Here is a 27,922-nt window from a genome sequence, read left to right as displayed (position 1 = left end):
GGAAACGCTGCCACAATCAACTCTATGTAGACACACCATATGCAAACACATAATTTGACATTTCAAAGGAAGATGGTTGGATGCTTAGTGGGATTTTATCCTAAGATGTTCATAGTCAAGGAGATATTCATGAAGATATTATTTTGTATGTGCTAGCTCTGGGCACTGAACTCTGGGCCTAGGCACCATTCCTGAACTTTTGCCCTCAAGGTTAGCACTCTAGCAGTTGAGCTATAGTTCCATTTCTGGCGTGTGTGTGTGTGTGTGTGTGTGTGTGTGTGTGTGTGCGCGCGTGTGTAGTTTATTGAAGATAAAAATCTCACAGACTTTTCTGCCTGGCCTGGCTTTGAACTGTAATCCTCAGATCTCAGCCTCCTGAGTAGCTAGGATTACAGGTGTGAGCCACCAATGCATGGCTTCTGTTGGTTTTGAGTAAACGTTGAAAATACACTTTAAATTTAGAAAACGGGAGAGATAAAAGCAAGAAAGCAAAGACATTAAGCTGTAACTTTTTAATTTTTTTCTGGTCCTGGGGTTTGAACTGGGTTCTGGCACTTTCTCTGAGCCTTTGTGCTCAAGGTTATTTATTGCCTTACCACGTTAGCCACAGCGCCACTTCCGGCTTTTTGTGCTCACTGGAGACAAGAGTCTCGCGGATTTTTCTGCCCAGGCTGACTTCGAACCCCGGTCCTCAGAACTCAGCCTCCTGAGTTGCCAGGATTACAGGGCGAGTCAGCGGCGCCCGCTGAGCGGAAGCTTTCAAGTCCGTGTTGTGTGGGGAACACGTCGTTGATTGGAGATGTGAACTTGTGTGGGACACTAGAGCGTTAATCTTAAACGCAAGCAAAATGTGCAGAACGTCACTAGGCCGCCATCCTTGAAAACAAAAGCGAAACCGGCACAGCCGTTAGGCCCGTTCCGGCGAGCGGCGCGGACTTCCGCAGTTTAGGCTCCTACAGGCCTCCGTACAAAGGGTTGACATCTTAGTTTCGGTTAACTTGGGGCCGGGACGGCGCGCGCGCGGAGTGATGACGCAATGGCAGGTGCGCGGCTCCGAGCCTCGCAGACCTCCCTCGGACCGGCTGCTGAGCTTTGGGGGAGTCGCGCGGGAAAGGGTGAAGGAATTCTTGGGTGGTAATAAGTGATTTCCCAAACTGTGAAGCGCCGGTGTGTGATCACACCCGGTGAGGCCAGTTCCGTGGCTGCACTCAATGTCCCAGGAGACAGGGAGACGCTGGCTGCGGCCGGGCAGCCACCGGCCCGCCGCCTCGCACGCATGCGCGCGCGCGCGCGAGCCAGGCCAGCGCAGCCTTGCCCGTTCCCGGAGTCAGCACAAGCTCCGAGAGCGCGGGAAGTGCCCGGATGCTCCTGCGGGGCACGGATGCGGGTCCCACGCGCCTGCGTCCTGTTCTCTTGATGTCTCCCCACTTGCCAGGTTGTGGTACCATGCCAGCATTTTTGTCCTCTGTCCATCAGGCCTCCTAGGTCCTGGGCTGCCCTGCTGCCCTGTGACTTTAGTGGTTGTGCTCGAATTCATGATGATACCACCCCACCCCCTAAAAAAAATACCTTGGAAAAGCTGACAAAAATGAGTGAAAACTCATTCCTGTCTCTCTCATCGGTGACAAAGGTCCAGCACCTGGCTTGACTTGGGTGGGGTAGGAGTGAGGCCCGACTCATTTGCGCCCACTCCAGCCAACTACTTGCTCATGGCCCAGGCAAGAACCTTGGAAGGGGGCCCATCGACAGGGGTTCTAGGACTTGGGCTTTGCTTGGGAGGCGGGGTGTGTGTGTGTGTGTGTGTGTGTGTGTGTGTGTGTAAAAGGGTGGTACCAGAGATGTAGAACAGAAGCGGATGTGAGACAGCACTGGCGTGCAAGGTGTAGCGTGTGGTTCACGATCCTTAAGTTGGCATTCGCTTTGTCTCCCTACCCAGGCTTTGAGGCCCTGGAAGGCCAGCTGACAATGGGTCAGGAAATGGTCTGCCTTTGTCCTACTCCACATGGAGGTGGCGGGTACCCAGGCCACAGGAATGAGCTGGCTGGTGCCGTTCTCACCCCTTGGTCACTGAGAAAACTAAGTAAGTATGCCCATGCCCAGTGGGATAGAGATCGATCTGTTCCATTTAGGATGCCCATCCTTCCTTATTCAGTGTACTACCTTTTTTTGCCAGTCGTGGGGCTTGAACTTAGGGCCAGGGCACTGTCCCTGAGCTAGCTTCTTTTGCTCAAGGATAGCACACCAGTTGAGCCACAGTGCCACTTCTTTCTGGCTTTTTCTGTGTGTGGTACTGAGGAATCAAACCAAAGGCTTCATGCATGCTAGGCAAGCACTCTACCACCAAGCCACATTCCCAGCTCCTGAACTGTTTTTCAGTGTAGCAGTCCTGGCAGTTGGCCATGGGGCTGAGTTCCTCGATTGTACCAGTCATAGCTTCCCTAGATGGTATCAGGTCCACCTGCTGCCCCACAAATTTCATGGGGAAGGCATGTGTGCCTGCAAAATATGTATTTGCATCCATGATGCCTCAAATCATGTCACAAAAAAAACTGAACAAAATGAGTTAAAAGCCAATTCTTATTCTCATCGGTGAGTGATGTCTAGCACCTTTGCCTGACCCAGCTAGCGTAGGAGTGAGGCAGGGCTTACTTTTCCCACTCACATCCTTGCACCTGTGAGGAGCAGCTGTGAGGAGGTGCCTTGCCAGTAAGGGATGACCATCCGTCCTTCTGTTTAGCCATGTGTACAAGCCCCCTGGAATGCTTGGTGGAATGACCTTGGTGTTCGCGGCCTTTGAATTGGGGCCAGATGCAGAGTTGCTCTGTCTCAGAGTGGTCAGTCAGCCAAACAGGAAATTGACCTGGTGTTGCTGGGCAAGGCCCACAAGCAAGACCCAGGGAAGAGCCATTCTTAGAATAGGAACCATTTTCTCCTGGACTGGGTTAGCAGAATATGGGATCCTTTTGCACCTAGAAATGGGATAGCAAGACCTTTGGGGAGATATGCCTCTTGGGCTAGCATTGGGTTAGGATAAAACGGGGCCAAGAGGGCCTGACTGGTAGGCACAAGGATGTGTGATCACATCAGGGCCACAACATTGCCTTCTGAGATAGCCTGTCCAATCGGATGACTATTTGTTAATTCCCACTGGCTTTTGGTGGTCCCTGGTGTGATAAATGCATCCCTGCTTGCTATCCGACCCATGAGGAACCATGGAGAGGTTGGGGTCACCTCCACTCACATGGGCTCCCCATCTATCATCTGGGTTGCATTTGCAAAGAGGATGGGCAGGGGCTGCCTTCTATGATAGTTTGCCTGTCAAACTCTAGGCTTGGTTGGAATGACCAGAGGCTCAGTTTAGGAAGACAGTATCCTTGTTCTGGTGCCATACACATACCTACTTTCTTTGAGGATTTCAAGCCTTCCTCCCTAAGGGGAATTGTTGCTGGGTGGCACTTCTCCATGGGTTTTATGAGGGAAACTTGGACATAGGAGTTTAATGTGCCGGGTGCCCTTGCTTCCAATTCTCTAGAACTTGCCCTGCCCAACTCTAGAGCCTGAGAGCCAGTCAGTTGCAGAGCCCAATGTTAGTGTGGCCATATGAGTGGGTATGCGTCTGACATTATGGACTTGGGATGACCTTTGTCCTATGGGTTCTGTTTGCAGCTTGCCTTCTTTCCAACCCAACAAGAAAGTGTGCTCTCACAGAAGAAGGGTGCAGTGGGGCAGTAGGCAGATCAGGGGCGTCGAAGTCTTGGAGAAAGTAGAGCAGAAGCACTGGTGTGCAGGGGATTGGGGTGGTGTGGCGTGTGGTTCACTCCTCTTCTCAAGCGGGCATTTGCTTTGTCTCCCCTCCCCAGGTTCTGAGGGCCCTGGCAGGCCAACTGACAATGGATTAGGATGTAGTCCACCTTTGTCCTGCTCCACCTGGAGATGCCTGGCATCCAGGCCACATCAATGAGCTATCAGGTGCCATTCTTGCCCCTTGATCACCAAGGAAATAAGTAAGCGTGCCCATTCCTGGTGGAGTAAGTGGTGACCTGGTTTTGATTGAGTTGCCAATCTCTCCTAACAATGGTCCTTCAGTGCGCTGCTATTCCAGGACTACGCTGCAGTCCTGGTGGTTGGCAATGGGGCTCGTAATCCTGTGCATGGCTTCCTAGGATGGTATCAGGCCCGCCTGCTGCTCAGCAGCTTTCATGGGGGAGGGGAGTATGCCCATACAGAATGTATGTTTGGATCGATGATGCCTCAAAAATCATGTCACAAAAAAGCTGAACAAAATGAATGAAAACCCAATTCCTACTGTCATAGGTGAGTGAGGTACAATACCTTTGCCTGACCCAGTTAGTGCAAGAGGCAGGACTTACTTTACCCACTCACATCTTTACGCCCTCTTCACCAGCACCAGGGCTGTATAAACTAATATGCTTGTAAAAAAGGCACATCAACTGAGTTTTCTATCTTTAAATTTTACCCTGCTTCAAAGTTGTAGTATTTTTGTAAGTGACAATAGTGATAATAACCATAATAGGGAACAACAGAGCAGATGTCCCCCTCTCTCCTTGCCTGCTTCCATGTAATAATTGATAACTATTGCATCTAATAATTTGATAAGTATCATTAATAGACTTTTAGAAAAATGCAAATCTGTGAAAATGTCCATGTGTGCAATGTTTATTTTCAAACATTTTTATTTTCTAATCTCTTAGTATTTTCATTAGCTCTAGATGACACCACAGAGGAGCTTCAAAGACAAGCAGATGTTTAGAACACAGACACCTCTAACAATGACCTAGGGCCTAGATGTCAACAGAAAATGGGCAGGAAGCACATGTCGAGTTGAGAGGCCCCTGAGAGGAAAAATGATTCATCTCAGGGACTGGGTGCAGCCAGTTAGCATTTTCCCTCAAGGCTGGTACAATGGGAATTGAGTCACAGTTCCACTACTGCCTTTTTAATGATTAATGAAAGATAAAAATATCAAGAACTTTCTTTTTCTTTCTTTCTTACTTTCTTTTTTTTTTTGTCAGTCCTGGGGGCTTGAACTCTGGGCCTGGGAGCTGTCCCTCAGCTCTTCAGCTCAAGGCTAGCACTCTATCACTTGAGCCACAGCACCACTTCCAGTCTTCTGGTGTTTAATCAGAGATAAGAGTCTCACAGACTTTCTTGCTGGCTTGGAACCTCGATCCTCAGATCTCAGCCTCCTGAGTAACTAGGATTACAGGCATGAGCCACCAGCACCTGGCTAAGGACTTTCTTTCCAAGGCTGGCTTCAAACCAGTATCCTCAGATCTCAGTCTCCTCTATAGGTAGAATTGAAGTGTGAGAAACCAGCACTGGATATCTATTGTTTATGATGATTTACATTGGTATGTTTTAATCTTGGTGTTTTTTTTTTTTTTTTTTTTTTTTTGGGTCCAGTCGTGGGGCCTGAACTCTGGGCCTGGGCGCTGTCCCTCAGCTCTTCAGCTCAAGGCTAGCACTCTACCACTTGAGCCACAGCACCACTTCCAACTTTTTCTTTTTTGCTTATGTGGTGCTGATGAATCGAACCCAGGGCCTCATGCATGCAAGGCAAGCACTCTACCACTAAGCCACCTTCCCAGCCCCTGTTTTTTTTTTTTTTTTTTGATACTACAATGTTTCTATTTTTACTTTTCCTCCAGATGGGGTGATTGGTGCTCACCAGTACCAAACCTTCTGTTGTTAAAATGAAGTCACATGGAACTTTTTGCATGGGCTGGCCTGGAATTGAAATCCTCCTGCTCTCAGCCTCCCATGTACCTGAGATGACAGATGTGTGCCATCACAGTCCTCCGGTGACACACAAAGCTGGTGGTTGAGACGAAGCATTGCACGTATAACTAGACTGCTCTTGAACTGATGTCAACCTCCCAAACAGCTAGCATTACAGCATGCGCCTTCAAAACCTTCTTGTATTCTGATTCACTTTAAAGTAGTATTTGTACATACTTAGGGTGTACAGTGAGAACACACTCCTTGTTTACTATATATAATAATCAGACCAATATAATGAGCACATTTATCTCCTAACACACTGACTGCTAATGTAGTTTGGTAATCATGACTCTACCAGTTATTTTGGAATATATGATAAACATCCATAAATTGATAATGTGCCCTGGAGATTTAGAAGTGGGCAGGGATAGCAACAAGTAGGATTACAGGTAGTAAATGTATTTTTATCCATTGTTGCTCTGAAGAACACTATCTTATATCTACCATGACAATGCCAGACCATTTTCTTGCTGTGTATAATTTTCCTTTTCTGGTTCTGCCATCTTTCCTTCTATTCCCCTTATAAATACGAATGATTTTCCTTTTTAACTCTTTTCACTTTTCTGAACCATTATATGATGGAAATACAATATAGGTAGAATCTTTTGAAATTAGCTCATTTTACTTAGTTTTGTGATACTAGATATTGAGACTAGGGTCTCCTGCAAGTTAGGATAGCATACTATCACATTAAATTTTATCCACATCCCGTCTTTTTTTTTTTTTATCGATCATGGGGCTTGTCTGGGCTTGGGCGCTGTCCCTGTACTCTTCAGCTCAAGGAGAGTGCTTTACCACTTGAGCCACAGTGCCACTTCCAGTTTTATGGTAGCTTATTGGAGATAAGAGTCTCACAGAATTTCCTGCCGGGGCTGGCTTTGAACCTCAATCCTCAGATCTCATCCTCCTGAGTAGCTAGTATTACAGGCATGAGCCACTGGCACCCGGCTTCCACATCCCATCTTATTATTGTATTTTGGTATGAGATTTTACTGTTTTGTGAAGCTGCACTCTAACTTGCAACACCTAAACCTCAATTAATAACACTTTACCAGCAGGTGCTGGTGGCTCATGTCTGTTACCCTAGATATTCAAGAGGCTGAGATCTGAGGATTCAATTCCAAGCCAGCCAGACAGGAGAGTTCATGAGTCTGATCTGCAATTAACTATTAGAGTAACAAGTTAGATTACTAGATTACTGTATTAGATTACTATATTACTACAGAAAGCTGAAGTGGAGCTAGCCTCAATAGTAGAGCAACTAGGATGCTCAGGGATATCTCACAAGCCCTGAGTTCAAACCCCTGGATTGGCACCAAAAAAATGACACACACACACACACACACACAATTACAGCCAATATTTGATCTTAAATTCACATCCATAGATTGGATAGCAGCTAAATGATTTATGAAATTTCTTTTTCCTCATTGTGTTCAAGGAGGAGGATCAGGAACAGTGGGTGATGGGACACAGAAGCCAAGACTTGAGGCAAATAGTGTATAAGTGAAGAGCTTGTGAAAAGCACGAGTACAGTTTTCCTTTTTTAAAGTAAATTAAATCCCTTCATTAATTATTCTCCATTCTTATTCCATTTACATCGTATTTATACAACAAAAGATTCAAAGGAATAATACATAAACTCACATATGCAAAGGTCTCTCTCTCTCTCTCTCTCTCTCTCTCTCTCTCTCTCTCATTCTCTCTCTCTCTTAAGGGGCAAAGGAGCAGTTTAGGGATGTTTGTGCTATAGTAACCAGAATAAGCTATATAACTGTTGGGGTTGAAATATCAGTTCCTGCTCAAGAATTACTAAGAGGGCTGGGGGTAGAGTTCAGGGGCACAGTGCTCATTTATCATGTGCAAGGATCTGGGTTCTAGTTCCGGCACTGCAGAACAACAACAACAAAACGTGACCAGAAATCACAATTACCAAGAAACTCCAAAGGGACAGCCAAGTGTTGAGTCAAGCTCAGAGGCGCACCTAAGTGTGTCACCCTTTGTGACCCACATCCAACTGTGATTGCCCCTCTCTCCCTCCTCCCAAGCCAGGCTACCCAAGCTTGCATCTGGCTTTGAAAATGTGTTAAGTGGGGGCTGGGAAGGTGGCTCAGTGGTAGAGTGCTTGCCTTGCATGCATGAGGCCCTGGGTTCGATTCCTCACCACCACATAAGCAGAAAAAGCTGAAAGTGGCACTGTGGCTCTAGTGGTAGAGCACTAGCCCTTGAGCTGAAAAGCTCAGGGACAGTGCCCAGGCCCACAGTTCAGGCCCCACGACTGACAAAAAAAAAAAAAAATGTTTTAAGTCATGTGATTCTGGACAAGGCATCTCCCTCATCAAGTTCTCTGGTTTGAAAAGTGTCTAGAATATCTGGCATAAAGCAAACATTAGATAAATGTATAGTAAATATACTCCAAGCCTAATCATCTTAACATGCCAGAGGTGACTATGGACAAGGCATTGTGAATTCATGAACATTTGTTTTTGATGTTTTAAAAAACCTGGGTTCCTGATAAATAAACATGTTTTTATTACAGTGATAGTGGTCACCTTTTAATTAATTTTTGCTGGTCCTGGGACTTGAACACCGGGCCTGGGCACTGTCCGTGACTTTCTTTTCCTCAAAGGGAGGGGTACTACCACTTGAGCCACAGGGCCATGTCTGGCTTTTATAAGTAGTTTCCTGGAGATAAGAGTCTCATGGAGTTTCCTGCCTGGGCTGGCTATCCTCAGATCTCAGCCTCCTGAGTAGCTAGGATTACAGGTGTGAGCCATCAGCACCAGGCCTTTTATTTTTAACAATTAAATTAGGTATTTTGAGAGATAGTCTGGCTTGAGGTTTGAAGCCTGTGGAGTGCAAGCAGTCATGAAGCCAGTTTCACACAACTGCTTCCTTCACGCAGAAGAGCTCAGTAGAGACATCACTGATTCCACGCAGGAAATAAAGCTTGTTGCATCAGAACAAAAAAATGAAGAAGTAAACTTTCTTTTAATGATGCAGAATACTTTTTAAAGAAAGAAATGCTGCTTTCTATTTCATATACATATATGTTTTCTATTTCATATTAACTTTCTAATAGGTTGAGAAAAAAGTACTAAATTTGTAAGACAACTTGCAGGTAGTGTTTCATATTTTAACCTAAGAAGAAATATGATGTATAGAGGCATAAATATTTGATATGAACAGTTTATTAACATTTTAATAATTCTATGAGAGGACTCCCTCCCTCTCTCCTTACCTCCCTCTTTCCTTCCTTCTTCTCTTTCTTCTTCTTAAACAGGGATTTGCTATGTAGTACAGATTGTTCTAGAGCCTGCACTCTTCTTGCTTTAGGTGTTCTAGTGTTGGGATTACAGGTGTGTGCTATCACTCAAGCATCTCAGTTTCTCTATGAGTTATTTGTACATTATTTAAGCATGGCCATCCATAATTCTTAAGACTTTGAGAAGTCTTCATCAGTGTGCTGTCAATATTGTTGACTGCAAAATTCTAAAGAAATAAGTTGCCATTGGTCAAATAATTTGCCCAAGGTACACAGCTTTGGGATACTTCCCCTTAAGAGCTGGCCACTGAACAATGAAGTAATCCCAGAGATGGAACAGAATCTTTCCGGACAGGGATAATGTTTCCATTCCTCAGATGCTCTCAACGAAGACAATGATCACCTTCTGTATTCCAAGGATGCCAAGGAGGAGGGCAGATACACAGATAGGAACATATGTTCCTGGTTTGTTACACAACACCAAATCTGGCTTTATCTGGAAAACCATAGGAAAGGAGAGCCACAGGGGCCCAGATGGTGGTGAGCACTGTGGACAGCCAGGACTGCTGGCTTCTCGGAATTCGGGGAGGTGGTATTTGGTGTCCATGGTACGAGGTTCTCTTCCAGCATGATCAAGTTGAAAAGAATTAATTTTACTGGCACTCATTTTACCAGTATCAGCAATGATATAATGTCTAGGCAAATAAGCATTGCACAAGCTTCCAACTAGTCTCAGGATCTCCATGGTATCCCCACCAGACCAAGCCACTACCAAGAGACTGAGACACTCCCCAGGAATAACCTCCTGGGTCCAAAGTACTATCCGTAGTCTCAGGCCGAGGATGACCACCACAGTTCCTATCCCGGCTTTGAAAATAAGCGTGCCACGTGAAGGAAGGGCGCATGTGCACTGCTCCTGGTGCCGGCAAAGCACAAGACTTACGAGGACAGTTTATTTTTTTTGGGGGGGGGGGGGGAGGGGTCCGGTCGTGGGGCCTGAACTCTGGGCCTGGGCGCTGTCCCTCAGCTCTTCAGCTCAACGCCAGCGCTCTACCACTTGAGCCAAAGGGCCACTTCCGGCTTTTTTCTTTTTGCTTATGTGGTGCTGAGGAATCAAACCCAGGGCCTCAGGCATGCAAGGCAAGCGCTCTACCACTGAGCCACTTTCCCAGCCCCACGAAGACAGTTTTATATCTTTGAATATTATATTCCTTCAAAGCTGTATTTTTAAATGAAAGTCATCATCATATTACGAAGATGACAGTGGAGCACCTGTTTTCTTTGTCCCTTACCTCCTTCATAAAATATTTTCCAAAGGGCTGGGATGGTAGCTCCATGGTAAATTGCTTGCCTTCCATGCATGAGGCCCTGGGTTCGACTCCTCAGCACCACATATGCAGAAAAAAGCCAGAAGCTGCGCTGTGGCTCCGGTGGTAGCGCGTCAGCCTTAAGCTGAAGAGCTGATGGACAGCACCCAGGCTGAGAGTTCAAGCCCCATGACCGACAAAAAAAAATTCCAAAAGTATCAAAAAGTCTTTTACAAAAATGAAGACCTGTAGCCGGGTGCTGGTGCTCACACCTCTCAGGAGGCTGAGAAGGGAGGATCATGGCTCAAAGCCAACCCCGCAGGAAAGTTCGAGAGAGACACCTCCAATAAACCACTCAGAAAACCAGATGTGGCGCTGTGGCTCAAGAGGTAGAGTGCTAGCCTTGAGCTGAAGATCTCAAGGACAACGCCCAGGCCCAGAGTTCAAACCCCGGGACTTCCAAAAAACATGTAAAAATGTCTATGTGTGTTTTGTTTCCAAATACTTCTTTGATTTTCCCATCTCTTGAGTTTTTGCATTTTCCCCAGATGACAGCACAGAGTTGCTTCAAGGGCAAACAGATAACGATACAGAAGGCTAACAATATCCTAGGACAGAGATGTCAAACTATGTGCAAGAAGCACATGGCAGGCTGAGAGGGACCCGAGAGGCAGAATGATTTGTGCAGCATGAGAGGAACAATAGGGGATGGATCTGACCTAGGGATGGCTCCTGGACACTGAGACCATGCCAGTACCTAGGCCTAGCAGAGGAGGTTGAGATTCAACAGACAAGGTGTGCTGTTAACTGTGACTACATGTGCACATTGTGACACAGGAGGGATTTCAGCCTGCAGTTTGTCCTGTGTGAGGCAGCAGCATAGGTCACTGGGCCCTGAGAGGTGACCCTGCCTCCTCACAATGGAATAAAGCATGGAAGCCTGATAGCCAGGCTATTTAAGTGATAGTCGGCACAAGCCAGCTCACTTGACCTGCGACTCAGGAACGGGAAAGATGTTCTCGTGTTGTATTCGCAGGTCACGAGACTCTGGTCTCAGGCAAGAGAGCTTCAGACGCTGGATCGGTGCCAAGCCACGAATCCAACGTCTTAGGCAGTTTTTCAAGAAACCGCGAGAAATACAAGGCAACTCAGGCCAGGTATGCTCACGATCGGTAACCTATTTGATCCCAACCTTGGCCCACTTTAGAACCTTTTTCTTGTGTGCTCTTAAGTATCTATACTGAGATAATGCTTTCTGTGTACTTTTCACTCCCCTCTATCACAATTTCTCAATTTGAAGTGTGCTCCATTCCCATGTCTCTAAGATGGTTTCTCTTTAACACCTTAGGGTGGCAATTATTCAGCCCCGACCCTGAATGTGCCATATAACGTATGGAGCCAGGAGGCAGGCCTGCTGGAAAAGCTGGTGATGAACCTGGTCCCTGCCCACCAGAAAGGCGACCTCTTTTTTATTCAAAGCTTCCTACACAGCTACAGAAAGTGTGGGACGTTGGACCAAGTGCTGGCTATTCTGTTCAAAAAGTGAGTGTTCCCCCATCCATCCCAGGGCTGCTCAGCCCCTCCTGGCTGCATCTTGGGAATTCTTGGCACCTCTCTGAGCCTGTTCCTTTTACTGGGGTCTTCTTATGGGAACATGGGATGAAAAAGTGTACACCCTGGCTAATTTCTTAGGTCTAGACCACTCAGGACTCTTGTGTCTCCAGTGTGGACATTTCATTTCCCTCGGAAGCTAAACTGGAGGCTCAGAAGTCTGTGTACTGAGAGGTTAGGATTACAGGCATGAGCTAGCGGCACCCAACTTCAGCCTTCACCTGAATGAGGCCCTAGGAAAGAAACCACATTTCCCATGATTAAATAAGGTTTCAGTAGTAATCTTGGAGGCCTGTGAAATAATGTAGAGAGAGGAAAGGCTGGGGCAGGGTGAATTGGGGGCTGAATCACTTCTGAGCCATCAAGGAGGGATTATGTTGCCTTTATTTTCAAGCCTCTGAAGTGTTAGCTGTGTGTGTGCCAGTCCTGCATCTTGAACTCAGGGCCTGCGTGTTTTTTGTGGGTTCACTGAAGTGTCTTTAGACTTAACCTGATCAGGCTGGCTTCAAACTGTGATCCTCAGACCTCAGCATTCTGATTTGCTAGGATTAGAAGCATTAGCCACCTTTACTTAGACAACATATAAGCCTCTTTATAGAATTTTCAGACTGTATAAATATCTCACTTGTCTCTCTCTCAATCTTACATTCCCATCTGGGTCTTAGCTAGCCTCTTCATATCCTGTTAGCGCCAAAAAGAAAACAATACAGCTGAACTCCTCCTCTCCCATAGGTACAGATCCCTCCGCCCTGGCTGTGAGGAAGACGAACACGTTAAGAAGTAAGTTGACTTTGGCACAAAAAGGCTTCTCCTTGCAAAATGGGTACCTTTGAGGCTGCTGATTCAAAGTGCAAATTTCTTGCTTGGGAACCACTTGTGAATTGTACCATGGAGGGGTGGAGGCTTGGGACATCAGTGAGTGGCAGGGGACATGGCTGTGGTGTGGTTGTGGACTCTCAATGATGACACTTCCCAACATGTAAATGCATACAGGATGGACAGCCACAGCATGGGCATCCAGCCAGAAAGAAGCTATGGGGGGCCCAGGATGGGGAGGGTGAGCTCTCACTTCCTTGTCACCAATCTGCCCACAGTGCCCTTTGTTCCTTCTTCACTATGTGGATGGACTGCTACCCTGATGATTTCCGTGAACCCAAGAACCAAGACAGCCTGAATGACCTCATGTATTACATCATGCTCAACATGCCCTCCTCGGACCTGCTCCTCCGCTTACAGGTTCTTCTTGACCAGCTGGAGAAAAAGAGGAAGAAGGCCACGTGCAGATGCCTGACAGCTTGTGAGTAGGGATGGATACTGGGCCCCTGGGATTGGTCCCGATTGGCTGGGAGCCCTTAGTACTACCCAGGTTGGCAAAATGTCCTTTTATGGATATTCTCTGCCAGGCAATGTCTGTTCTGTTCTTGGAAGCACTCAGACATAGCCACGCATGAGAAAGACCCTACCTTCTCATCAAAGTTCAGTCCAAACTCAGTCTGCAGCTTCCTCCATTAGATCAGCATGGAAGTTGAGTCATAGCAGAACTTCTAGAGTCCACTCTAAGGATCCTGTACCTATTTCCATTCTCAGGTTTTGGCCGCCGTAGAGCAGCTTCTCCTGAACGGGAGATACAGAACCAATCAGTGATGTCAGCAATGGTGACCGATGGAGTTCTGGAGCCATCACCAGACTACAGAAACCGTGTGAATATCCAGCGCTTTGTGCCTTTCGCAGTGAGGCCCAAAGAGATTTTGAATCCTGTGGATGCCCCCCTTGTTGTGAAGCCCACATGTGACACAGGTGAACCTGCAGGTATCCCTGAGGAGGATGAAGATCCAGAATTTCTTCCTCTGACTTTCACGGTCCCCCTAGATCGGCTCCAAACAAGTCAAACCGACACACCGCTTATTGTGCAGGATCAACTAACATGTGTCCCTAATCTAAGTTCAGGAGCACCACTAAATGAGGTCCAAATTCTAGATTCAGTCAAGGAAAGTGAATTTGTCCTTACAAAATATGCATACAAATCTTTCCTGCTACAGGAGAACCAATCTCCAATTGAGAAATTAGAATATGCTCTTCCCTCAACTCAGGAAGAAAATCCTGCCTTTCATGAAGAGATAGATCCCTTGGAAGACTCTGACTTAGAATTTCTTCCTGAAGGCAACTTAGAGACTTATCAGGACTTAGAGTTTCCCTCTCCCATCCCTGGGAAAATACCTGTTTTGCTTTTTGTAATGACTGCTGTCATATATTCCTTCTACTTATTCTTATAACTTCATTAAAATGTCAAATTTTTGTGTTATACAATGAATCCTAAGTACTGTGTGTTTTTTTTTCTACCTACAATCTGATGTCCTGAGCATATGGATCCTAAGAGGCTGAAAACAGAGCTGTTCAAGAGAACCTACTGGATATACGGAGAAAATGTTCAATGCACAGGGAGTGGCAAGGAATCCAGGCCATGCCTGCATAGGATGACCAAGCTCTAGGACATAGTAGACCTTGAACCTCAAGTTCATCCTATATCAATTGGGATAAATGCCAGAGTAAATGTAGTATATGTTGGACTCTATTGGATATGTATATAGACCTGAATTCACTGGTGGAAGAGTCCAACATATACATATCCACTGTGCATTGTGCATTGGGAAAATATGTGAGATTTCACATAACAGGAAAAATCTACTTCAGGGAGAAAATTAGGAAATATGTACACTGGAAAGTAATACATCATAGGAATAAATGGAAAAAGACATGCGAGGTATCATGGCCCATCCACCTTCTAAAGGGGCCTAGCAGCAAAAATCAAAAATCAGGAACCAAAGCTGTGGCTCAAGTGGTATAAATAAAAAATAAGCAGGAGCTCAAGGCCCTGAGTTCAAATTCCACTACCATTCAAAATCCTATGTACCTGTACTCATTGTAACACCTCTGTACTGTATTTTCACGCAGAAAAACAATCTATGTACCTATATTTCCTATGTACCTCATCAGTTAAAGACATTAAGTTTTGGATTTTGGCATAGGAAACAGAAAAACTACATACTGAAACACTAGCTTCTGGTATTTACTTCAATAGGTAAAATGTTGGGTTCAAAAAGCAGGAACTGGGGCCTGGCTCAAGTGACAGAGCACCAGCCAAAAACAAAATGAGAGAAGCCTGCTGAATCTTTTTTTCAGTTGATCAAGAAATGTGTCTTTCTATTATACCTACTTCAACCCTGATGAGAAAGCAATTGCTGAAACTATACCTGTGTCTGAAATTATACCTGCGTTATACTGTGTAAACTATAACTGTGTTAGAATCTCCAAATATTATGGACATGAAATATTATGGACATGTATCTCAAGGACGTGACTTTTGGCTCAACTGGTAGAATGCTAGCCTTGAGCACAAAAGTTCAGGGATAGCACTAAAGTGCTGAATTGAAACCCATTTGCCACCAAACAACTTTTAACACACACACACACACACATACTGTGTGTGTAATATTTTTCCAATGGGTTTATTCCTTCTTCCTCTGACTTTAATATTCCTCTGAGTTTGTTTCCATTGTTCAATTCTTTTTTCCCTACAAAAATTTTTGGGACACAGAAGCCAAGACTATAGAGGAAAATACTGCATAAATGAATAGCTTGTAAAAATTACTTAAAAAGCACAAAAGTGCACAAAAGTACAGTTTTCTATCTAAGATTACATTCCTGCCGGGCACCAGTGACTCATGCCTGTAATCCTAGCTACTCAGGAGGCTGAGATCTGAGGATCCCACAGTTCAAAGGCCCCCTGGGCAGCAAAGTCCGTGAGGCTCTTAGCTCTAATAAACCACCACTAGAAAACCAGAAGTGCCATTGAGTCTTACGTGGTAGAGTGCTTGCCTCGAGTTGAAGAGTGCAAGGACAGCGTCCAAGCCCAGAGTTCAAGCCCCATAACCAACAACAACAACAAAAAGTTACATTCCTTCAAAACTGTAGTATTTTTAAAATACTAGTCATAAGAAGATAATGCAACACCTCTTCCCTTCTCCCTTTTCTCTTACAAGTATACACACCTATAAAAATGTCTAGGTGTGTAATGTTTGTTTTTCAATACTACTTTAGCTCCAGATGACAGCACAGAGGGGCTCCAAGGACAGATGATTATGCTACAGAAAGTTAGCAATGTCCTAGGACATAGTTGTCAAAATGAAAGCACCCATCCCAGAAAACCAGACATACTGGCAAAACGAAAGCACCCATGCCAAAAACCACACAGACACAAGGTCACATACACAGAAAGGGGTTTAATGTCAGCAGAGGCACTGACAAGCCTAATTCTCTCACCAGAAGGAGGAGAAAAGCACTTGTCATCGAGGGTGGGTCTTATGAGGGCTAATGGTGGGATTTCATGTAGGATGTGAGAGCAGAGGATTCCATTATGGTGGGCTTAGATTTATGGCAGCTGCCCAAATGGGCCTGCTGTTACCATTTATGGCCATAGCGGGGAGGGAGGGAGCTGGTTATCAGCTGCCTGTATCAGAAGGGTCCTTTGTCAGTTAATCTGGGAAAGGAGCATGTCAGGTAACAGTCTCCCCTTTTTTGTTTAGTAAGTATGGGTACCAGATCAGAGCATAGGTCAGGAATATGGGCGGTGATCGTTTCTTCTGGAGCTACTCCTGCTGAGAAGGGGTGAAGTAGTCAATAGGGATTGCTCCTTGACCAGGTACCATCCAAGAAGTATTTGCTTGACAGTTTGAAGTATTTGCTTGACAGTTTGATTGGTAAAGGTCCTCATTTTTTCTGAGAATACTTTGTAGCTATCTAAAATTGTAAGGCACAATTAGAAAAAGGCCAAAAGTTGTTGCCAGCAGACGAAGAGAAGCATAAGCCAGGGAGTGATTGATTCCCAGAAGGCGCTGTCAAAAGACCTGAGATTCTGGATTGTTTCTTAGGCTAGCAGCTATCTTCTTATAGCTTTTATGCTTTCTTCTACTCTGCCAGTCATAGTTAAACAGTAGTAACACTTTTCCCAAGGCAGGTTTCCCCTTTTTCAGCCATTAACAAATCTAAGGCCCTTTGATTTGGAGGGACATATCTGCCAAAGAGTTTAGTTGAATCTGTGCCATATTAAGGGCCACTGTGGTCTCCTTGGCATTAGCCTGTAGCACTTCACCATAATGGGTTACTACATGCAAGGGGAGGGTCCCATTAGGAGGATTTACACCAAAACAGCTTTCTATTGGGGTCCATGATAACTGATTTAACCAAAACCTTGGTTGAGCACAGGAAAGAAATGGAGGATGCCTTCTCTGTCTTGTGGATATAGCATGGTACCTGACTCCCCATATCCTGCAGGGGAAACTAAGACTTTTCCAGCTTTATCTTAGGGTCACAGGGGTCTCAGGAGGAGGTAGCAGAAATACTTAAATGTGCCAGAGCCAATGGACATCATGGTCTTTTCTGACACTTCCTACTGGCATGGGAGTGTCAAGGAGTCACTGGGGCTGGGGTCTTTAGGGTCCAGGCCTGCATTAGGCAAGGCAGTGTAACTGAAGCCTCCAGCTGCCTGTCATAATAGGATGGTGTTGACTTGTTCCCAGGTGGTGTCCTGAGTAAGCGCTATTATCCTGTTAAAGAGAAACTTTTGAAAAGGCGAGATCAGGCAAAAAGCAGACAAGGTGGCCTTAACAGTTAACATGAATGACAAGGGACAACACACTCTGGCCACAAGCCAGAAAAGTTCCATTTGGAGCATAAGCCCAGTTGTGGCCCATTACACAGAAGGTAGAATTTCCATTTTTACTGGACTGGGGTCAGGAGGGAGTGCCTAGGGTTTCTGGAAACTGAGTAGGTGACATTATAGTAGACTGGTTGAGAATAACCAGAGACTAGTTCTAGACAGAGACTAGGGCTGGATTGGAGTAGTTAAGGGTGTTAACTCCTTTAACACAAGGTTCCCACTGTAGTTAAAAAGCAAGCAATATTTACACCATGATGGCAGTTTTTACATATTACAATGAGATGACTTTGAACGTGTTCACACTTGTGCACAAAAGTTTTCTTTGACTGTGTTCATACTTGTGCACCAAAGTTTTAAGGCATGTTTAGGTCTTTTGAAAAAAAAGAAAGAAAATTGGCCCTGAGTTTAGAACCATGAAGTCAAAGCTAGAAAAACAGTAGAAAGCCTTGGACAATGTCTGGATTATAGAGTATATATGGGAGACCCATGAGGCTTCCAAGGCTGTCTTGAATCTAAGACTTACTGTAAATAGTAATAGCAGGTAACAAAGGCAAGGATGTAAGTTCCTGGCCAGTAAGAACATAGACTGGTATGCACATTAGATGGGCAAGCTTATTAACTATTTTTCTTGATCTCCTGGCTCTGGTTAATTTTCAAAGGGTGGATGTAGAGTGGCTCCATTTAGGATGTAACACTATTCCTTCTTCTTCCTCTCCATGATTCCTCATTGTCAGAACTGGCTTTGTCCCTGGATAGCTTGTCCCAGTCAGTCACAGGGTTTGTACTCAAGGCATAGGCACTGTCCCTGGGCACTTCTGCTCAAGGCCAGCACTCTATCACCTTGAACAACTGTGCCACTTCCAGGATTTGGCTAGTTAATTACAGATAGAGCTCTTGAGCCCTGCTTTCAGCGTGGCTCTTTGCTGGTTAGTTGGGAGATGGAGTCCCAGAGGGTTTTTTCCTACCCGGGCTGGCTTTGAACTATAATCATCAGATCAGATGAATGTTTGCCACAAACCGCTTTTTATTTCCAATTAAAACAACAAGGAGACCAATAGAAATATTTAGTAGAGTTTACTGTAACTTGTTAAGAACTGACCAACAAGTATTTGTCAGTTATTTTTCTGTGGGTCTGACTAAATACTGCAGAGGGTAAAATCTGTAATAACAAAACTCAGTGGATGTGGTAAGAGTTTTAAAACTTCTTAACTGAATATAGCATTTTAGGATACTAGTGAAGATTGAAACCATTCTCAGCTCTGTATCCACAGTGGCTTACATACTTGGAAAACACATACTAAAAATTGACAATCTTAATAGAATAGGTAGACATAAAGAACGACATGTTGATTTTACCTTAGTGTATTACTCTTGACCTTAGTAATAACACAGCCAACTTAATTAGATACCAACTTTATTCATAAGCTCTATCTTTTAAGATATACTCATACCACCTGCTAGACACTCTAACCTTTTGGCACAAAAAATGACACAAACACACAAACAGAAATCACAGCCAATATTTGATCTTAAATTCACATCCATAGATTGGATAGCAGCTAAATAATGTATGAAATTTCATTTTCCTCATTGTGTTCAAGGAGGAGGATCAGGAACAGTGGGTGATGGGACACAGAAGCCAAGACTTGAGGCAACCAGTGTATAAGTGAAGGGCTTGTAAAAAGCACCAGTACAGTTTTCCTTTTTTAAAGTAAATTAGAGGGGGGGACCAAGATGGCGACGGGGCAGTAGGGAAACGCCACAGCTCTCTCCAACCAAAAAGAGAGTTCGAGTTCCAACGCTTAATCTCCCCAAGAGACCGACAACAACAAAAAGACGAACACTCAGAGAAAAACCAGAGGTGGAAAATAACAAAAAAAGAAAGAGAGGAAAAGAAGAAATTCAGAACAGAGAAGAGCGAAGACCCCTCGCCCAACCTTTACTGGCCGCGCGCAGTCCGGCCAGGCGGCCCGGCGGGGGCTGCCGGAGCCCCAGAGAAACGGGGCTGCTTGCAGATCCAGGTACCGGATTGCAGAACAGCGAATCGCCAGGAAGAGAGAAACCTACCAGCCGGGAGTCTCCACGAGGATCCCACCCTCGCCCCTCACTCTCCACCGGAGCGGAGAGGCTCCATCCCGCCAAAGCCGCCTGGCAGCAGCAGCACGACAAAGGGACCTGTCGGCAGACCACCCGCCCAATCGCGATCGCAACGACCCGGCGGGGGCCGCCCAACCCAGCCCGCAACCACCCCAACTGAACTCGGATTGCAACAACAACTGACGACCTACAGGGTGAGTACCCCACAGGGAACAGTGAATCCATCAAGGGAGACCAGAGCTGGAGGGAATCCCCAGACCCTGACCTAGACTCCCTACCCAACACCCGGACCACAGGACCCACTAAAACTGGGAACTGTTCGAGAGCTCCACCAGCCGGTGGAGCACACTCTGCTGGCCAGGCCAGAGCAAGAGTGCCCCTGGAAGGGAGCTTAAATGCCCAAGCCAGGAACAGCGCCCCTGGGTCAAGACTACCAACAGTAGAAGAAATTTGAACTGTGTTCTCCAGGCTGCATAACCTAGGTGGTATACACATTAGCACAGGCCTAACGAGCGCGCTCCAGGCTGGGGCCGGAACCAGGCCCGGGGACCGGCACCTGAACAAAGCAAAAAGGGTCAGAAGTGGGGCTGTGGCTCAAATGGTAGGGTGCCAGCCTTGAGCTGAAGAGCTGAGGGACAGCACCCAAACCTAGAGTTCAAGCCCACAACCAGCCCAAAACAAACAAACAAAAACACATCAGGAGCCCATAGCAGACTCCAGTATTTGGGAGAGTGCATCCAGAGCATCTGATCTTCCCAGAGCACCCGCAGGAGCAAACACAAGCAGTCTAGGCTGCTCAACCCTTCCAAAGGCGGGAATTGCCAGCAATCTACAGCAGAGAGCTGAGAATCCTAAGTAAGTCAGAATAGCAGCTGGAAATAGGCTCCCAACAGAATCCAGATCAGGCACAGACTCTCTCTACCAATACAGAATCAGCAACCAAGCAAAGACAGACACACCAAAACAAGATTGAAGAGCAGTCTCCTGAACCCCCATGCGAAAATCACAGAGAAAAATCACAAGGTTTACCACTACCCAGGACAGCAAGCTCACCTCAAAAGCCAGCAGCCACGCAGGGGAGAGCCCCAGTGGAATGGAAGACAAAAGCTACATCCAAGGGTGGCTGGAGGCAATGACTCAAGAAATAAAGCAAGAAATGGATCAGAAATTGAAAGAGCACAAGGATGAACTATCAAAAGATATACAGGATATCAAACAAAAGTTGGATGCAAAAATAGAAGCTGCACAAACCTCAGTAAGAAGTGAGATAAACGCCAAATTAGAGGTAATGCATACTGATCTCACCTCAGATCAGTACTCTGAGAACCAACATTGAATCCATAAAGGGATCCATTTCCTCCATGCAAACCACAATAGAAGCCACGGTCAACAGAGTGAATGAAATGGAAGGTAGAGTGTCAGATACAGAAGACAGAATACACCAACTGGACCAAAAAGTGACAGATATGGAAAAATCACTCAAATTAAACCAAAGGGAAATTCAAGAGCAAGCAGATAATGCTAAAAAATTTAACCTTCGCATAATTGGAGTGGACGAAGGTGAGGAATTCCAGAGCAAGGGAATGCAACACCTATTTAACAAGATAGTCAATGAAAATTTTCCCCACCTCAAAAACGACCATCTTAACTACATCACAAAAGCTTATCGAACACCCAACAAGCAAGATCCCAGGAGAAACACTTCTAGACACATTATAGTAAAAATGATGGATCTGAATAATAAGGAAACAATCCTGCATGCAGCAAAAATGAAGAAGGAGCTATACTACAACGGGAAAAAAATTAGAATCACTGCAGATCTCTCCACACAAACAATGAATGCAAGAAAAGCCTGGGAAAGCACCATACGAGCCCTGAGAGCCAATAACTGCTAACCCAGACTGATATACCCGGCAAAGCTAGCATTCACATTCGATGGAGAACTGAAAACTTTTAATAGCAAAGAAAAACTAAATGAATACATAAACATTAAGCCAGCATTACAAAGAATTCTAAGAGGGGGGACACAACCTGAAGAAAGCAACCAGGAACTGGGACCTGCCCCAAACAAGCATTACTCAAAGTCTAACTGAGCAAGCACAGGAGGAAAGAAAAGAAGAAAAACTTAGGAAAACGGAATGGCAGGGACAACAATGCATCTCTCTATACTTTCTCTTAATATAAATGGGCTGAATTCGCCAATTAAAAGAAAACGAACTGAGGACTGGATCAGAAAACAAGCCCCATCCATCTGTTGCCTTCAGGAGACCCACCTCTCAGCCAAACATACAAACTCAGAGTGAAGGGGTGGAAAAGGATCTACCAATCAAATTCCCCCAATAAGAAAGCAGGTGTAGCTATCCTGATATCTGACAAAATAAACTTTTCATTAAAATCAGTACAGAAAGACAAGGACGGACACTACATATTAATAAAGGGAACAATCCAAGAGGAGGATATAACCATCATCAACTTATATGCCCCAGATATCGGTGCACCCAGATATGTTAAACAAATGCTCTCAAACTTACAGAATAAAATAGATCCCAATACGATAATACTAGGAGACTTTAACACGCCACTCTCACCAAAGGACAGGTCTACCAACCAGAGGATTGGCAAAGAAGCTACCGAATTAAGTGAGGCCATACTTCAAGCAGAATTAACTGACATCTACCGAGTATTTCACCCTAAAACAACACAGTACACATTCTTCTCAGCAGCTCATGGAACTTTCTCCAAAATAGACCATATCATAGTTCATGCAAGGAACTTAAGCAAATACAAAGGGATCAACATAATCCCCTGTATCCTATCTGACCACAATGGAATCAAGCTAGCTCTCAATAACAAAGCATACCACAGAAATTTCTCTAATACATGGAAATTGAACAGCACACTCCTTAACAAGGCCTGGGTAACAGAAGAGATCAGAGAAGAAATAAAGCATTTCCTACAACTCAATGAAAATGAAAACACCTCACAACGAAACTTGTGGGACACAGCAAAAGCAGTCCTGAGGGGCAAATTTATTGCCCTCAGTGCCCACATCAAGAGAATGGAGACAGACCAAGTAAATAATCTCATGTTGCAACTAAAACAGCTAGAAAAACAAGAAAAAATGGGACCTAAAGCTACTAGACGAAGCCAGATAAACAAATTGAGAGCAGAGATTAACCAATTAGAAAATCAGAAAACCATAACCAAAATAAACCAAACAAAAAGCTGGTTCTTTGAAAAAATAAACAAAATTGATGGCCCGTTGGCAAGATTAGTTAAAAAAAGAAGAGAGGAAACCCATATTAATAGGATTAGGGATGCCACGGGAAACATCACAACACGTACCCAAGATATCCAAACAATTCAAACAGGCTACTTTCAAAAGCTATACTCTCTAAAGGAAGAAAATCTGGCGGAAATGGATGCATTTTTAGAGAAATACAAGTTACCCAAACTGAGCAAAGAAGAAGTTAACCAATTAAATAAGCCAATATCCTATAATGAGATACAGGAAGCTATCAAAAGTCTTCCAACAAAAAAAAGCCCAGGACCAGATGGATTCACAGCAGAATTCTATAAGACCTTTAAAGAAGAACTAATACCCATACTCCTCTAGCTCTTCAGAGAAACAGAGAAGGAGGGAGCTATCCCAAACTCATTCTACGAAGCCAATATCACACTCATCCCCAAATCAGGCAAAGACCCAACCAAAAAGGAGAATTACAGGCCAATTTCCTTGATGAACACAGATGCAAAGATCCTTAACAAGATTCTAGCTAACAGAATCCAGAAACACATAAAAAAAATCATACACTATGATCAGGTAGGCTTCATCCCAGAGACACAGGGATGGTTTAACATACGTAAGTCAATAAATGTAATCCAGCATATCAACAGAGCCAAGGTCAAGAATCACATGATTATCGCCACAGATGCAGAAAAGGCCTTTGATAAAATTCAACATTCATTCATGCTAAAAGCTCTGGAGAAAATAGGAATAGAAGGAACATTTCTAAAAACAATAAAAGCCATTTATGACAGACCAATAGCCAATATTATACTTAATGGGGAAAAGCTACAACCAATCCTCCTAAAAACAGGAACAAGGCAAAGATGCCCACTGTCTCCACTCCTCTTCAACATAGTCCTAGAACCCTTAGCCAGGGCAATAAGGCAAGAAAAAGACATTAAAGGGATCCGCATAGGGAAAGAAGAAGTTAAACTATCCCTTTTTGCAGACGACATGATACTATACCTCCACGATCCCAAAAACTCCATCCCCAAACTTTTAGAAATCATAAGTCACTTCGGCAAAATAGCAAGAAACAAATAAACCCACAAAAATCAGTTGCCTTCCTATACACTGATAACGTACAGGAAGAGAGGGAAATAAAGGGAGCAACCCCATTCACAATAACCTCCCAAAAAATAAAATATTTAGGAATTAACCTAACCAAAGATGTAAAAGAACTATTTAATGAGAACTATAAAAAGTTAAAGAAAGAAATTGCAGAAGACACTAGGAAATGGAAAGACCTCCCATGCTCCTGGATAGGCAGACTTAATATAGTAAAGATGGTGATACTTCCAAAACTAATATACAAATTCAATGCAATTCCTATTAAAATCCCAATGACGTACATCACTGAAATACAGAAAACAGTCCAAAAATTTATATGGAACAACAAAAGACCTAGAATAGCCAAAACAATTCTAGGGGATAAAGACAATATGGGAGGGCTATCCATGCCGAACTTCAAACTCTACTACAGAGCTATAATAACAAAGACAGCATGGTACTGGCACAAAAACAGACCCGAAGACCAATGGAACAGAATAGAAGATCCAGATATAAATTCACAGGCCTACAGCCAGCTGATATTCGACAAAGGAGCCAAAGACATACAATGGAAGAAACACAGCCTCTTCAACCGCTGGTGCTGGGAAAACTGGGCAGCCACATGCAGAAAACTAAAAGTGGACCCCAGACTATCACCATGCACCAACATCAACTCAAAATGGATTAAAGACCTTAACATTAAACCTGAATCTCTGAAACTACTGCAGGACAGAGTAGGAGAGACACTTGAACTAATAGGCACAGGAAGGAACTTCCTGAACAGAGTCCCAGGGTCACAACAAGTTGGAGAGAGACTCGACAAATGGGACTACCTTAAAATAAAAAGCTTCTGCACAGCTAAATCTATCGCAACTAAGCTAGAAAGACAACCAACTAATTGGGAAAAAATATTTACCAGCAATATATCAGACAAGGGGTTAACATCCTGTATATACAGGGAACTCAAGAAACTAATCCCTCCCAAACCTAACAAACCAATTACTAAATGGGCAAGGGAACTAAAGAGGGACTTCTCAAATGAAGAAATAAAAATGGCAAAGAAACACATGAGGAAATGTTCATCATCCCTGGTGGTGAAGGAAATGCAAATAAAGACAACCCTGAGATACCACCTTACCCCAGTCAGAATGTCCCACATCCACAAATCAGCCAACGACAAATGCTGGAGGGGATGTGGAGAAAGAGGAACCCTATTACACTGCTGGTGGGAATGTACACTTATACAACCACTTTGGAAAGCAGTCTGGAGGGTCCTTAGAAAGCTAAAGATTGACCTCCCTTACGACCCAGTCATACCACTTCTAGGCATCTACCCTGAACAACAGGAACCAATATACAAGGACACGTGCACCTCCATGTTTATTGCAGCACTGTTCGCAATAGCTAGGATATGGAAACAACCTAGATGCCCCACCACAGATGAATGGATCCAAAAAGTGTGGTATCTATACACAATGGAATATTATGCAGCCATTAGAAATGACAAAATAATGGCATTTGCAGGGAAATGGATGGAGCTAGAAGGAATCATGTTGAGCGAGGTAAGCCAAGAACGAAGAGACAAACGGTACATGGTCTCCCTGATAAGCGGATGCTAAATCCAAAAGGTTAGGTAATACGACAAAACTAACAGGACTTAAGAAACAAAGAACTCCCGCTCATCTGGTAGAACCACTACTAAATATCCCCATGCTGCTGATCACAAATATGGTATATAACATGTGAACACTGTTATATATTACAGACTGTGGTAGACAATTTGCTCCAGGGAAGTTAGAATGAACTTGTGACTTTGAAATTATGTAATTATTTAATCACAATCAAAAACAAAAAAAGAACCTCGGGGAAGGGAGGGAAGGAGGGGATGGTAGGGGGGAAACAATGGAGGGGGTAACAATGTTCAAGAGGAAGTAAACTCATTACCTCACTCATGTAACTGTAACCCTCTGTATAGTAGCTTTACAATAAAAAAAAATAAATTAAATCTCTTCATTAATCATTCTCCATTCTTATTCCATGTACATCATATTTATACAACAAAAGATTCAAAGAAATAATATATAAACTCACATAAGCAAAGATCTCTCTCTCTCTCTTTCTCTCTCTCTTAAGGGGCAAAGAAGCAGTTTAGGGAGTTTGTGCTATAGTAACCAGAACAAGCTACATAACCGTTGGGGTGAAATATGAGTTCCTGCTCAAGAATTACTAAGAGGGCTGGCGGTAGAGTTCAGGGGCAGAGTGCTCATTTATCATGTGCAAAGATGTGGGTTCTAGTTCCACCACTGCAGAACAACAACAACAAAAACGGACCAGAAACTCCAAAGGGACAGCCAAGTGTTGAGTCAAGCTCAGAGGCGCACCTAAGTGTGTCACCCTTTGTGACCCACATCCAACTGTGATTGCCCCTCTCTCCCTCCTCCCAAGCCAGGCTACCTGAGCTTGAATCTGGCTTTGAAAATGTGTTAAGTGGGGGCTGGGAAGGTGGCTCAGTGGTAGAGGGCTTGTCTTGTATGCATGAGGCCCTGGGTTCGATTCCTCACCACCACATAAGCAGAAAAAGCTGAAAGTGGCACTGTGGCTCTAGTGGTAGAGCACTAGCCTTGAGCTGAAGGCTCAGGGACAGTGCCCAGGCCTAGAGTACAGGCCCCACGAATGACAAAAAAAAAAAAAAATGTTTTAAGTTATGTGATTCTGGACAAGGCATCTCCCTCATCAAGTTCTCTGGTTTGAAAAGTGCCTAGAATATCTGGCATAAAGCAAACATTAGATAAATGTATAGTAAATATACTCCTAGCCTAATCATCTTAACATGCCAGAGGTGACTGGACAAGGCATTGTGAATTCATGAACATTTGTTTTTGATGTTTTAAAAAATCTTGGTTCCTGATAAATAAACATTTTTTTATTACAGTGATAGTGGTCACCTTTTAATTAATTTTTGCTGGTCCTGGGACTTGAACACCGGGCCTGGGCACTGTCCATGACTTTCTTTTCCTCAAAGGGGGGCGGGGGGCTCTACCACTTGAGCCACAGGGCCATGTCTGGCTTTTATAAGTAGTTTCCTGGAGATAAGAGTCTCATGGAGTTTCCTGTCTGGGCTGGCAATCCTCAGATCTCAGCCTCCTGAGTAGCTAGGATTACAGGTGTGAGCCATCAGTACCAGGCCTTTTATTTTTAACAATTAAATTAGGTATTTTGAGAGATAGTCTGGCTTGAGGTTTGAAGCCTGTGGAGTGCAAGCAGTCATGAAGCCAGTTTCACACAACTGCTTCCTTCACGCAGAAGAGCTCAGTAGAGACATCACTGATTCCACGCAGGAAATAAAGCTTGTTGCATCAGAACAAAAAAATGAAGAAGTAAACTTTCTTTTAATGATGCAGAATACTTTTTAAAGAAAGAAATGCTGCTTTCTATTTCATATACATATATGTTTTCTATTTCATATTAACTTTCTAATAGGTTGAGAAAAAAGTACTAAATTTGTAAGACAACTTGCAGGTAGTGTTTCATATTTTAACCTAAGAAGAAATATGATGTATAGAGGCATAAATATTTGATATGAACAGTTTATTAACATTTTAATAATTCTATGAGAGGACTCCCTCCCTCTCTCCTTACCTCCCTCTTTCCTTCCTTCTTCTCTTTCTTCTTCTTAAACAGGGATTTGCTATGTAGTACAGATTGTTCTAGAGCCTGCACTCTTCTTGCTTTAGGTGTTCTAGTGTTGGGATTACAGGTGTGTGCTATCACTCAAGCATCTCAGT

General features: G+C 44.3%; 1 protein-coding gene, 1 non-coding gene and 2 pseudogenes across 2 annotated transcripts; 3 read left to right on the top strand and 1 right to left on the bottom strand.

Annotated features, from left to right (window-relative positions):
• The first annotated feature begins 1,327 nt into the window (after positions 1-1,327).
• LOC122122946 lies at positions 1,328-14,258 on the top strand. The gene is made up of 7 exons (XM_042697393.1): positions 1,328-2,080; positions 3,861-4,004; positions 11,411-11,531; positions 11,723-11,916; positions 12,718-12,765; positions 13,080-13,282; positions 13,573-14,258. The coding sequence occupies exons 2-7, from the start codon at positions 3,934-3,936 to the stop codon at positions 14,256-14,258; spliced, it is 1,323 nt and encodes a 440-aa protein (XP_042553327.1). The 5' UTR covers positions 1,328-2,080; positions 3,861-3,933.
• LOC122123038 lies at positions 1,530-1,634 on the top strand (annotated as a pseudogene).
• Positions 4,238-4,327, top strand: LOC122123040. Its single transcript, XR_006150255.1, has one exon. It is a non-coding gene; the product is annotated as a small nucleolar RNA SNORD116 (small nucleolar RNA).
• LOC122122921 lies at positions 9,190-10,404 on the bottom strand (annotated as a pseudogene).
• Positions 14,259-27,922: the final 13,664 nt, after the last annotated feature.

The sequence above is a fragment of the Dipodomys spectabilis genome, unplaced genomic scaffold (assembly GCF_019054845.1).
Source record: "Dipodomys spectabilis isolate Male_0828 unplaced genomic scaffold, ASM1905484v1 ptg000219l, whole genome shotgun sequence".
Taxonomy (NCBI): domain Eukaryota; kingdom Metazoa; phylum Chordata; class Mammalia; order Rodentia; family Heteromyidae; genus Dipodomys; species Dipodomys spectabilis.
The sequence above is the reverse complement of the archived record's forward strand: the minus strand, read 5'-3'. Positions and strand labels throughout refer to the sequence as shown.